Here is a 14,159-nt window from a genome sequence, read left to right on the forward strand (position 1 = left end):
TGTTCCAAAATGCTATAATATAAGAATATAAAACCCAGTTCCTCTATTATACACTAAACGTTTTTTTGATATAATGTTTAATCCTGCTAAGGAAGTAAAATTAATTACCACTATACACTATTAAAATTAGATATTTGTAGGATTTGGGGGACTTCAGCCCCCTTGCTACGTGCCTGCCCACAGCAGGACTTGAGCCTGGTACTGTTGCCTGCGAGAATGAGTCCAAAACTCGTCTACTGAAGCCCACTTTGTTACCAATGGGCGTTTATACTCATGGAAATGAATGAATATATTATAATTTTGTACTTTATTTTCAATAACAATATTCTTCTGAAACAAATATATTTAATTTTACATGAAATATAACATTAATTTCTAATAGCTCTTTCAGCAATTATCATAATTTTATCACTGCCGTCCATTCTTGCATCAAAAATAAACACACAACTCTGTTTTGATTTAGCAATATAATACACAAGTTACTTCTCATATACTAATCACCTCTTATATTATATATAATAATGATCTTCAGAACTCTTCCACTAACTTTATATAAAAACCAAATGCAGGAATACTTATCACTTATCTCACAATTCAAAGAAATGGAGCACACTGAGCAAAAATAACTAACATTTGTCTGGCTAAGTATTGGTGTAACTATGAAGAAAATTTATCTACAAACTGAAGATGTTCCAGCTGATGTTGACAAATATATTATTGTATTTTTTTCCTGAGTTATTGGGCAGTAACTAAAGTACGGGCCTTTTTTTTTTAGGAACTACATAATACCATAAACATAATAATTATGAATAAAACATTACAATCTGAAAAATGCAGCCAGTATTGAACGATTTTAATAATATGCTGCTGCCAAATTATTTCACAATCTGTCATAATATTATTTAATTCATTGACCAAGATTCACTGCAGGTGTTTAGAATTGGTAAATAATAGGGATGGGTGGATATGAAATTTAGGCTGAGACCGATAAAGTACCATTATAAAATTTACAGACACCAATATTCTACTAATCTGATAAAAATTCCAAATGGTCCTTGAAGGATATGAATGGTTCATTTACCTACTTAATAAATGTATATTAGCAGATGAATGAAGTGAAAAAGAAGTTGCATATTTAGACATTTACTATTAAAAAAAGTGCAGCATGTATTCAAATAATAACAAATTGGCAGAACATTGCACTAAATTGTAAGATATTTATAGATGGATCAGTAAAATTATCGGTAATTTTTCTGATACACTAATACACCGGCATGCCTATATTGGCCGATACTGATATAGTACCAAATTAGTGGTACTAATACTTAGTGAACCAGTTGTTAAGAAGAACCACAGCTCTTGGTTCAAAACATTGATGAACATTTAATTGTTGCATTTAACATTACTATGAAACATATCGAAGTTAATTTAAGAAGTGTCACTATATAATAATCATGAAGTTCAATTTTTTTTAGTAAAGGCTTCAGTCAAATGACCATAGCAGGTTTCCCTCAAGAAATGAACAGTGCTTATGATGATGCTTATAAGGCACAACACATTCAACTAAATACACAATACAAAAATATGTATATCACTTAACCGATCAGTTAGTTTAGTACTGATTCAATAAAAAACTTAAAGTCTAGGTAGACAAAGAATTTACACTTTTCCTATAAAGACATGGGACTGGATGGAATAATTTTATTGTACTTGCCCATCACAGAGAAATTACGTTCTTGGCTTACAAAATGATATGCAAATTAAAAATTATATCCATCCAGGGGAAACCACAGAAAAAATTACATCAGCATACGATAGAAATATACAAGACATGAAAAAGATTAAAAATACTTATAACATACTGATGTGAGCACTGGGAAAATGTAAGGTATATGTAAAATTACCTGAATAAGATGATACCTATGCAGCGTGTCTTGTTTAGACTATGACAAGAAAATTTGGACAATCTTGAAGATGTAGGTAGAGGAAGCAACTCATATTATTGTTGCAAAGAACAGTGTGGAATATTCTGTTTGATGAATGCAAGTATTATGCAATGCAAAGGTTTGGGTGGAACACTATTGCAATCAAAATAAACACTTACTAATGTTTTAATTCAACTGTTTTTTGGTGTTACATTTTGACATATTGGAAGTTTTATATGGAGTCAGAAAGGCTTGTTTATTATTCTCTGCTTGGGATCTATTTCAAAGGCTAATATAAAGTTTTAACATATTTCATGAAGAATATTCAAAGTTCAGATTTTTTTGAGGAGGATGGTAACCTTTCAGTGGTATTGTGCATCGTAAGAATTTTTTTCTTCTCCTGTGTTTTTACTTTCATACTGACATGCAGTGCCATGATATTGGATGGCTGAAGTGCTCACATTTTGAAACAAACCTTCAGAAATAAATGTAACCTTTCATACTAAAGAAGTGACATGACAAACTGCACATGTTGCATGTTGCTTGCATGTCACTCTGGTAGGAATTTTCTCAACACCTGTGTCTGTTGGTAGAGGACGGGGAATGCTTTTACAGACTGGGGAGAAACAGCATATTCTGGTGCATGCAGTTTGCAGTCCGACTGAAATTTCCCTAAAGTGAACACGAAACCACAAATCACAGGAAATCAGTCCTTGCACGTAATGTTATTGTTTTCCAATTTATGCACCAATGCCATGAGAGTATGTGTTTACACATGGGCCATTCCACAGAAAGTAAGCCTAGATGTCCTGACCGAAACAGTGCTTTCAAGGTTTCTCTGTTGGTTACCACTTCAAAGTGAAATTGGTAAAAACACATTTGAAACTGCTGACCGTTAGTACTTCATGATATGCTTGATTACTTTTTTATGATGCTGTATTTATGAAGAAACAATTGTGTTTTATGCACTGTTACTATTGGGACATCTAGGCTCACTTTCTGTGGAATGGTAAAGGTCAAGTTCCCCGAAAAAGTAATTACTTTGCTTCTATGTATTCATAACTTACTTATTAATAATTAATTTCAAGGGTAACTAATTTACAAAGGTATTTATGAGGAAAATTGTTGGATTTGAGGCCACTGACTCTTAAGAATAGAATTTACCTACGAACATTGAGAACCACTGCTTACCCAGATATGCTACATAGACATTGTATCACGATAAATACAACAAAGAATTTCCATTATTCACTTGTAAATTTATCTAGGTATATGAAGGGTACAGATAAAAAAAAACAGGAAAGCAATTTGAAAATGGCACAGAATGAAGCAGGAAAACGTTTTTTTGATGCATGTGGGGATGCAGTAGCATGGTAGCAAAATCTAAATTTTCACCAAAAGTGGACTTTTGATCGTTTTCACCTTGTACCCTTCACATATATATTCCTGCAGCATTGCACAGCCATTTGATTACATATTCACTACCTTTTATCCCTTCAAAAATGTTAGGAAATTAGAACTAGAATATATTAGCATCGCTTATTTTCTACTGTTTCTTTAGCACCTGCTATTCCATTTCATAACTCAAATGCCATTACAATCTCTTTGATATTTGAAACAAAAGATAACACAATCTGCTTTGAGTTTTCAAAATAAGATCAATAGTATAATTGAAAACCGAAATTTAGTTAATATAAAATATTACCATTTTTTGTTGATGCAGTCCAATGTGAGATAACACTGTCTGCCAATGTTTCTCAAATTAACATATTTGGCTGAAATTCTTCTCTAATTATAATTCATACTGTGACTGATCAAGTTGTAAGAAGAAAATGTTCTACTTTCTAACACCATCAAGTAACACCCATATAAACATAAAGGTAGGGTTGTTTAGCATAACCTTTCAACTGTTATAATACAAGTACAGGAAAAAGTTGTGCAATGCATAAGTATAATGATGGATTCAGTTCAGTCTTAAAACATTTTCATACAATACTTTCGAACTCTTAATTACTGCCATATTTCCAAAAATGCATCAAAATCTAGAACAGCTTCGAATCGTAAATATCAGTCAGTTGTTTCTCCAATGAGCAAAACAAACACCAGTTGCAAAGTATAAAAAGTGATAATTTTCAATTTCATATCAAATGACTACAATAAACAACAAAAGAGTACAAAACAAAAACTCATACTAGAATGATTTTCCATTTCTAATCTACAACTACATATAAATCACAGACCATAATGATAAGAAGTAGCTAATATATTCACACAAAGAAAATATCTGAAAAATTAAATTGATTGACTTGAAATGTATGACTGACACAAAAAGTAAATAGGGTTTACTTCTCATATATATATATATATATATATATCTAAAAGAATGGAGCACAGTCTTCAATAAGGTAATCCATGATGTAACCTTTCATCAAAAAGAATACAAAGATACAATACTTGCATTATGCAACTGTCCACAGCATTATGCTACTCACTTATACACATATTTTACACACAACTTTTACACTTCTTACGATAAACAGGCACTTAGACAAACATATAACTTAGAGCACTTGTACTAATTCAGTGTGCGTCATAGGAAGTTTATCTTTCATTGCTATCGTCCTCTATTCTGGAAACACGGAACCTCTTCTGTGGTGGTTCACATGACATATTATCCATTGATGACCTCAAACTGACCATGCTTACATCTGCGGTTAGACCCATTAATTTATTAGCCTTTTCTTTCATGGCCTCATCCTTAAATAAGAAAGTAATGGAACTTAGACATGTGAAATCTGAATGCGAAAATTACACCTGCAAGTTAATGTTTGTACATGACAAAAGAAATGTTATGTCCACTTTATGCTCAGATGGGCTACTTCAGACTGTTTAAAGTGGGATCTAAACCATTGTGTAATGTGCCTCCACTGGGATTTAAAACTGGACCCCTCGAACAGAAGACAATAGTTTTATTATTAATGCCATTGAGGAGCTCAATGCTTTTGCATATGAACTGAATTCTATGTATTTTTTTTGTACTTTTCATTATTTGACATGTTTCGTTTAAACACACTCAATCCAGAAGTAGTCTGAACTTTGGGAGGGGAGCTGACAGATCAGCTAGTGTGCTGAAAGCAGCAGTGACTATGGACAATGACTATACTTCCCCTCCCTAAACAAACCAGGCATTCATGACATGCAATAAAAGTGCAAGGTGCATTACAGAGGTTATCATTGAAGCTCGTAAAGAATGAAGTTGAATTAGCGAACATAATGAATATGCGATGAAGCCGAAGGTTCCAGCTTTGAATCGTGGTTGAGGTATGAATATATCATTGTGTTTGTTATATTATCCATTTCATCATTCATGCTTGTCATTGCATTTAACACAAGAGGTAGGACAGTGGTGTAAAATAATTAACTGTCTAGTCTTCTTAAACCAGAAGGTTTAAGACTGCAGCAACACAAGCCTTCCATCTGTCCCTATTCTGTGCAAGACCAATCCAATGTTTTCCATCCTTATTGATTTCATTTAGGTCTATCTCAACTTTATCCCTCCATCTTTGTCTTCCTACAGGTCTCTTATTATCAGGTTTCCCAACAAGAATCCTGTAAACTCTTCTTTCCTCTCCCATTTGTGCCACATGGCCTGCCCTCCTTGATTTAATTATTCTATTATCTGAACAGGAATAAAACTTATGCAGTTCTAAATTAAGTAACCTTCTCCACTCACCTGTCTCCTCATCCCTCATTTTATTTTTAAATACTCTTAATTTATGTTCCTCGTTCAATGTAAGGGACCAAGTTTCACATCTATATAATACTACAGGCAAAATTACTGCTTTGTATATTTTAACTTTTAGTTCCTTAGATATTACATGAGAAGATAAAACTTCATGAAGACAAAGTAACACACATTAAGTCTGATTTTCATTTCCCTCTTTAATATAGTTTGCATTTCTTAGTACTACTCCTAAGTATTTGAATTTTGAAACTGATTCAAATGAGTTATCAAAAATTTGGAGATAATGAATCTCCCTGGCATAACCTATCATGAATTTTAAATTTGTCAGACATATAAGACCCACACGAATTTTAATTTCTGTTTCATTATTGCATACTTTCATCATATTAACAAGCTTCTTAGGTATTTCAAACTCGACTAATACCGTATTTCCGTATGTATAATGCACACTTTTTTCCAAAATTTTTGCTCCCAAAAACTGTGGTGCATATTATACATGGAATAATTCGGACAGCCAACATGAAACCATACGGGGCCATTAAATGAGTTTGGGACACTTGCATTGACTTTTCATGTTCACTGAACCCTATCATGTTATACGTATATCATTGTAAAGCTTAAATTATGCAGTTTCTGAATATGGCAACAGTATTCCATTCAAGATGGTGACACTAATGTGCAATGAGATTGAAATAAGCTCATCACAAAAAGAAGGAACGTTGTGATTTTTATTGTACTTTGGATGAAAGAAAAGATAAGGAAAAATAAAATAATAATTAAAATGTATTACTGGCCAAATAATATGACATACATGGAGTGTGTAAATGCCTTAATGGAAGAAATTTTGTGCTGCTAACTGCTAGTCTGAGGGTCCTGAATGTGCCTCTTATAAATGTTACGTTAGTCATGGAAAATATATACATTTTGAAGTTTGTTTTAGAAAAAGTAAAGACAAAATTAGCAAAACCACGTATAAAATTTTCAAGGCCATTTCCAACAAGCACCAAGGAAAGCAGTGCTGTTCTGCCAGAACTCAAGCATGCACCTTCCGTCACATGGGATGCATATCACCAGTATTTGTTGGACGAGAAATAGAAAATAACTTCCTGAACACTGCAAATCCATAATGTAATTTTGATTTTGCTTACTACTATTACAGAATAAATAAAGTGGTTAAAGAGTGAAAGCTTCGAGATGCTGAACACAGTGGAGGGGGAGGTGGCATGGGTTGGCAACTTATTGTTTACACAAGAGGATATTCTCCTCTTGGTCCACATAGCAACAGGTGACTCATTGAATAGGTAGGATGTCATTCACTTTTGATCGGCATAGCAACGGCTTTACGACCTACAACTAAGAAATCCATTTCTTGAACCTGGATTATACTGCACAGTATATACGAGAATTAATTTTTGTCACTTTCCCCCAACAAAATCCAGGTTGCGCATTATACATGCATAAATATGGTATATTATATAATTTATCCCTTTAAACGAAATCATTAGCTGTTTAAAAATCAATGGATCTATAGTTGATCTGTTACGTTTAAATCCATTGATAATCACCTTTTTTATTTTCATTAACGTATGGGGTTAGTCTTGTTAAAAGAATGTTAGATAATATTTTATATGATGTTGAGAGGAGAGAAAATCCACGATAATTATTGAAGTTCATTTTATCACTTTTTTAAACAAAGGAACAATGATGGATTTTTTTCAATATTGAGGAATTTCTTCTTTATTCCATATTAAACAAATTAATTTATGAATTTGACATATTAAGGAATTTCGACCATATTTAGTTAACTCAGCTGGTATTAAATCAATGCCAAGTGCTATGTTATTCTTTAGACTTTTAATAGTATCTTAAATTTCAGCCAAGTTAGGTTCTGGAACTAAAGGTTCTGCTGTATGTACTTCATTTACTTCTGATTTATCTCCTACATGAACATTTAAAAGGTCATTAAAGTAGTACTTCCATCTATTTAAAATATCCCTTGGATCAGCCAAAAATTAACAGTTTTTATTTTTTATCAAATTTACTTTCTAAATTCATTTACACCTTTATATAAATCTCTATTTTCATTTTTGCAATTTGTTTCAATTTCATTAATTTTGCTTTTCAAGTAATCTCTTTTCTTTTTTACATCTAAACTTCTCGCTTTATTCTATTATAATTGTAAAAATTTGTATCATCAGAGATACACTTAAGTCTAGCCTGATTTCTCATTTCTATTAGATTATAACATTCATTATTAAACCACGGCTTACTTTTTCTTGGTTCATGGTACCCTATACTTTCTTTAGCTGCTGATTCTATTGCATTCGTATGCTTTGAATTCTCATTTAAGTCTGTTTCATTTATATTTTCCTCATAATTTAAATCCTGAAAAATATCAAATCTATTTGACAGTTTAATTTGGTAATCTTTGTTAATTCTTTCATCAGCAAATTTTCCTGTATTAAATTTTAGAACTTTTACATTTTGTTGCTTATGATTTATCACTACGAGTCTTTCACTTAATTTAGCAATTACTAAATAATGGTCACTGTCACAGTCAGCACTTCTATGCAACGTGGTGTAAAATAACCACAATAAATACCAGATTAAATAAATTTAAAAAAAAGAAGAATCCAGTAAAATTATGGCAAATACTAACCAAACTCAATACTTGAGAGAGCTTTCAGACCACAGTGACAAACAGCACATAACATGTATCACTTAGAAACAAACCTTCAGAAATAAATGCAACCTTTCACACCGAAGTTAAATGACAAGATGCACATGTTGCACGTGTGACACTCGCACTGGGCTTCTTCCTCAATAGCATGCATCACAATCTCAGTCTGGTATTCACGCATCGATTTCTATCAATGGAAGGTGTAATATAGGCATGCATGAACTTGCTGTAGTGCTACACTCAGCATTCTAACTTCCGAATTGTTGAGTAAAAGATCTAACACTTAAATGCAGGCTTACCTGAAGCCATGGATGAGCAAGAATGCCATCCACCGTTATCCTGTTCTGTGGTTTCACTGTAAGCATTTTCCTCACCAAGTCTTTCGCATTCTCAGACACACGACACCATTGCTGCTTGGCAAATCTGTAATAGCCCTTTTTAATTTGCATTTCCAAGGACATGTGATCGTAGTCACTTGAAAATGGGAGGTATCCACCTAGGCTGAAATAGACAATATACTTGTACCCTTTTATTGTGCTACCAAATACTATAATCATCATATTCTAATGCTATGTGTGTTAAATCACCAATACAAACATGTTAACTAATAAGGATAGAAATTTACTGATACCATGCTATACTGACCCAACATTAAATGGTAAATATTTACCTCCTTACTTAAGTGAGGGCCTCAAAAGTAGGCCTGTGTGGAATTTGAAATTTTACAAGTTAGGTGCTCTCCCCAAACTCCAATTATGTTACCATTCAATACATTTCTACAAATATTTATAAACACATTTTATATGAAATATGTCATCAAGTAGTTGGAATAAAAAGTGAAAAGCATTTTCAATTGTCTAATTCTTAAATAACAAAAAAAAAAAAAAAAAATGTGTTAGGGGATTTACACTGAAGGCCGACGCGTGGGGCAGCCCTGTGACAAGCGACACATGTCATTTATCACCTGAGGACCAACCAACCAAATGCAGTCTTACGTAGAATAAAGTTGGCATTGATTGGTTCATTCCCAAGCTACATGTGTTGCATGTTGCTTGTCACTTTGGTGTGAAATTCCCCTATGTTATCTCAAATTCCTTGCTCAGAAGTTGATCTTGTTGACAGTTCCAAACCTTTTGGGATTTCCAATCAGCACAAACCCTGAGCATGTAAAGGTGAAGCTACCACCATGTGCATTGGACAGTGCCATGAAAACATGCAAGATGTGCAGGTATGGTTCAATGCATTCTCGATCTTGGTAATAGTGATCACCACCATGTTCCTGCCACCGTTACTCTCCAGGGTTGTCCCATGTATCCATTCACTGAGTGAGTCATAGAGCAGCCTTTTCCTTTAAACATTATTAATGAAAATAAAGGTGTCATATCCTAATAAATGTGAATGGATGACACTCCAGTTCTGAACCGTAAGCATAACAAGTACTTGCATTAACAGGTTTGCTATGATTTTTTGATTATGAAATTCCCTGACATTTCCAGGTTTTTCAGTCCAAAAATGAAATATTTCCAGACATGTTTATAATCATGCTTTTGAACCTTGTGTTTTTCAATTAAATTTATAATCTGTTAATTATTATGAATATTCACTTTCACAACTATTTTTTAGCAAATTTTATTCTACACACACAAGAACACGTGAAAATTTGAAGAGTAAAATGTAAAATTACAATGGGCATTAAATGTATTGGGTGCTACAATCACGTGCATCTAATCTAGCCTTCAGGCTAAGGTAACAGAGGTACATTATTTCATCATAACAGATCTCCACAATATAAACAGAAAAAGTTCTTAAACCATACACAATTTTCATTTCTGGCTGTAGAAAATGCTGCTTTTTTGCTTACATTTATAAGTACACAGCATCTGGAAAAATTTTTCTTGCATATAGGAATTCTATAGAAAATGCTAACAAGACTAAGATCTATAAAATAATAGACGATGATAACCTTATCTTCACCACCTTTCCGATAATTATGATCATATTGTCAATGTGCTTTAGTTATCAATCAGATATTTGGACTGCAAGTTTTACTTTGATTTTCTTTCTAATATCTAGTATTATAAAAGTGAAAATTCATTGCAGAAATTCGAAGGAACCATAATTTTGCACAAGACTGAGAATCATAAGAACGAAAGAAACAAGTTTCTAAACTGAATCTTTTTTGGGAGCGGAATCACAAGAACCGAATCCAGAAATGGAAGTGAACTGTATAACGGTAGGTGTCATAAGCGTTCCTCACAAGTTGATATATCTGGTTTAACTTGGTTGATAACATAGAAGTCTATTGGGTACTGTAATTGCCCATAGATGGCAGTAGGATACAGATCAGCCAACAGAGCTGATATTTGATTCAAAGGACTCTCAATAGATGTCCTCAGTGCACCCTGAATTTAAATTTGTCAAATTAATGTTTTGTTTACGAATAAGATATCACCAGGTATAATGCAAACTTATTTTGTAGTGATAATTACGAACTTGCAAAAAGAGGAAAGATCCATGAAACTGGAAGAAAGGTAGCGTTCATCAGGAACTGATTCCAAAGAACGGATCGTGGGACCCGTTGGCCTAGTAGAAAACAAAGGGGCTTGGACGAATGGAATAGGATGCAAGAACTGGTTATAAAAAGAACGGATCGTGGAACCCGTTGGCCTAGTAGAAAACGAAGGGACTTGGACGAATGGGATCGGATGCAAGAACTGGTGATAAGAGGAACGGATCAAGGACTCGGTCCTGGAGGAGTGGATGGTGGTTGAAACGCAACGGGCGGAAAAAGAATCAATGGCAATCGCACTGACTGAAAACTAATAAGTGAATCCATATGGTTGGACATGTTCCCCAAAGGTTACGATTTACGAATCTCAACAAGTATCGTGTGTTCGATAATGGCCATTATGCGCGAGTTGTGCTTTCGTTAGACGGAGCGGGAAAATTTGCACGTCGCGTAGCCATCTTGATTGTAATGTTGTAAAGGAGCTCGAATGATGGCTAAAGGGTGCTGAATGTGTGAATTTGAATCTGATTCATCTTTGAATTAATTTAGGCAATAATATTCCAGCATGTATGGATCATAGTTATTAGGTTTTACATTTGTATACTTAGAAAAACATTGGTGGTGAAAAGAGTATACATTGTCGTATTTACCAGTTTCTGTAGGCAGTGCAACTTGCTTGCTGGGAAAGGCCTTTTATGGTCTAAGTAGAATATTAAACAGGGACTGTATTATCCTCCGTTAATCTAAAAATATACATGTGCAAGCATATATCCTTAAGGTCAAATTTTTGAGAAAAGGTACAAATTCATAAAATACTGAATTGTATTATAATTCCTTACATTGTAAATTAACTTATTTTCGTGTTGCCTGCATAAAGGAAAAACAGTATCGCATATAATCTTGAGTATGGATTTGTCATAATTATTCGTTGAAACATATCACTTCATATCTGATAGTTGTGAAATCTCAGGCACGCAATTGTAGTACGTGGCCTACTTCAAGGATAAACAGGGTCCGTTACAAAGTTGTAATTGACATTGCCATAAATGCTTGTTGTTAAATAAACATCTATTATTAACTCGTGATTTTGCGATTTAAACCATATGATTTTCTTGGTGTGTAAATTGTGTACATATTTCTGTGTTTAATGCTGATGTTCCATTTCAGTCGAGGAGTGTACATTTCGCTCTGGTCAATAAGGGTTATTTCCATGTTTGGGGAAAAGGATAGCTGAAACAATAGGTTAGGGCATATTCAGGTTGTATGATGGCAGCCTGGGGGCGTTGGGGGAATGTGGTATAGAAGGGGGGAGTCTGAAGGAAGGCGATTTTGTTAAGGAGTAGATGTATATGAGGGAATTGACTGATTGAATAGGGTTGGCATTGTTAACTGGATTTCACTGTAGTCCAATTGACATTGCTACTAGTGCTACCGATTGCCGTTCTAGGGTTTTCTGTAAAATTTTGGTCCTGTTGCAACAGATATCGAGAATCTGATTTTCAGTTCCTCGATGTCAATTTCATAGAATTTGAATCTTATTTGAGTTTCAAATTCCCAGGGGCATTTCTTAAGATCTCGAAACCCAGTTTGAACTTGCGCTTCATAACTGCTTGTTCATTTTGCAACTTTTTCTCTTGCAGACTCCAAAATGCACGTAAATTCCAGATGATCTGCAAAATTCCAGACGCATAGCAACCCTGATTAATATTAGTAAACTAATACCACTGCCGCAGAAAATAAAAATAAGTGTAATAAAACAACACCCACTCAATTTAATAAAAGCTCAGGAATCAAAGATACTTAACATACCTGGCAAATAAAATAACCCCCATGCTCCACACATCAACCAGTTCAGTGTATTTTCCCGACTGCATCATTATTTCTGGTGCCAAGTAGTTAGGCGTCCCACAGAAAGTCTTCATGAGGCTGGCAGAGTCCATCAGTTTCGAGAGACCAAAGTCTGTCACTTTAATCAACGGAGGGGTGTCTTTGGTTAACAGGACATTCTCCAGCTGCAACAGCAAATTCTTATTAACAGGGCTGTTTTTATGACATGTCTACTGGTGCACACAGGATGTTCAAGGGCCCTTCAAGGTTGACCGAGACTTTTATTTCTAGGAAAAAATTGGAAAGTCCTACAAGCACGAAACTATGAGTTTTTCAAAAGAACGCCGCTGAGCATCCATGCACTGCTGCCACCATTGTGTCAGTTCCTGGAGTCTTTTGGCATAGAAGGAAGTTGACTGCTGCAGGACATCTTTTGTCAGTGTCTTGAATTTCTTCCCTCTCATATGTTCTTTAAGCAGCTCAAACAAATCTGTTAAGCACTGAGGGCTAACTCCAGAGTGTAAGAACATGGAGCAAAAACCATTTCACAGAGTTGCTGCCATCAAATTCACCATGTGGTGCCGTGCATTGTCATGGTGAAGAATGACACATGCAGACAACATCCCTGTTTTTTTCTTGCAAATGGAATTATGTACGGCACCCTTCATCAGTGTGCAGAAATACTGGGCATTAATCATGACCCTTTCATAAAAATATCCACATAAAGAACACCTTGCATGTCCCAGTCGGACAAATGTGTGCATGCGGTTCATTCATCAGCAACTAGCGTTCTTTGCCAAAAGTTTTGACATCATTTGTGTATACTCTTGACAGTGACATCGTTTGTTCCCTATACTGTGCTTGCAATCTTCTCAAAATTTCAGGTGGCTTCAGGTTCTTCTTCACAAGGAATTTGATCATACACTGTTGCTCCACAGCTACAGACACTACTTGCCGCCATTCATCAGGGTGAACGTGTAATACCCATGAAGGACGAAGGTACATCCTCTGGCAGTTCTATTGTTCTCCAGCTATTTACCACTTTTTATTCACAAATGTCTCGGTCAACGTTGATCAACCCTCGTACTCAATAGAAATTAAAGCAAAAAATACAGACTCAACCAAGACTCGAACCTGGGTCTCACGCACACCATGCAGTGCTCTCTCAATGGAGCTACTGAGAAAGTTCTGATTAAATTTCTACAAAGTACATCTGTGTGCACCAAATCTTAAGGTAATATACAGCTCTCCACGCAGAGAGATTATATGCACTGTTGACATCATCAGTATTTCAAAGGCAACAGATTCTGTTGTGTATCACTGACAGAGATAATTCAGCAAAGATAATGCAGTGGAAGCAAATGAAGTTTACTGCAGAGATTTTGCATTGAAAAAGGTAAAAATTTACAAAACAAAGGCATATGAATTCCATGTTTAAAAAGATAAGAATATGATGCAGGGGTGCACAAAATT

The 14,159-nt window shown here is 34.6% G+C and overlaps 1 protein-coding gene across 1 annotated transcript in view; it reads right to left on the reverse strand.

Annotated features, from left to right (window-relative positions):
* Positions 1-311: 311 nt before the first annotated feature.
* The window catches only part of LOC145989103 (ovarian-specific serine/threonine-protein kinase Lok-like), a 68,403-nt gene continuing 54,555 nt past the window's right edge, over positions 312-14,159 (reverse strand). Inside the window, exons 9-11 of the mRNA XM_083124398.1 lie at positions 12,669-12,871; positions 8,650-8,851; positions 312-4,682 (exon numbers count right to left, since the gene is read on the reverse strand). Of these exons, the coding sequence (XP_082980524.1) occupies positions 4,527-4,682; positions 8,650-8,851; positions 12,669-12,871 (561 nt within the window). The 3' untranslated portion in view covers positions 312-4,526. The remainder of the gene's footprint in view (positions 4,683-8,649; positions 8,852-12,668; positions 12,872-14,159) is intronic.

Source organism: Lepisma saccharinum, chromosome 6, assembly GCF_977018435.1.
Source record: "Lepisma saccharinum chromosome 6, izLepSacc3.1, whole genome shotgun sequence".
Classification (NCBI taxonomy): Eukaryota; Metazoa; Arthropoda; class Insecta; order Zygentoma; family Lepismatidae; genus Lepisma; species Lepisma saccharinum.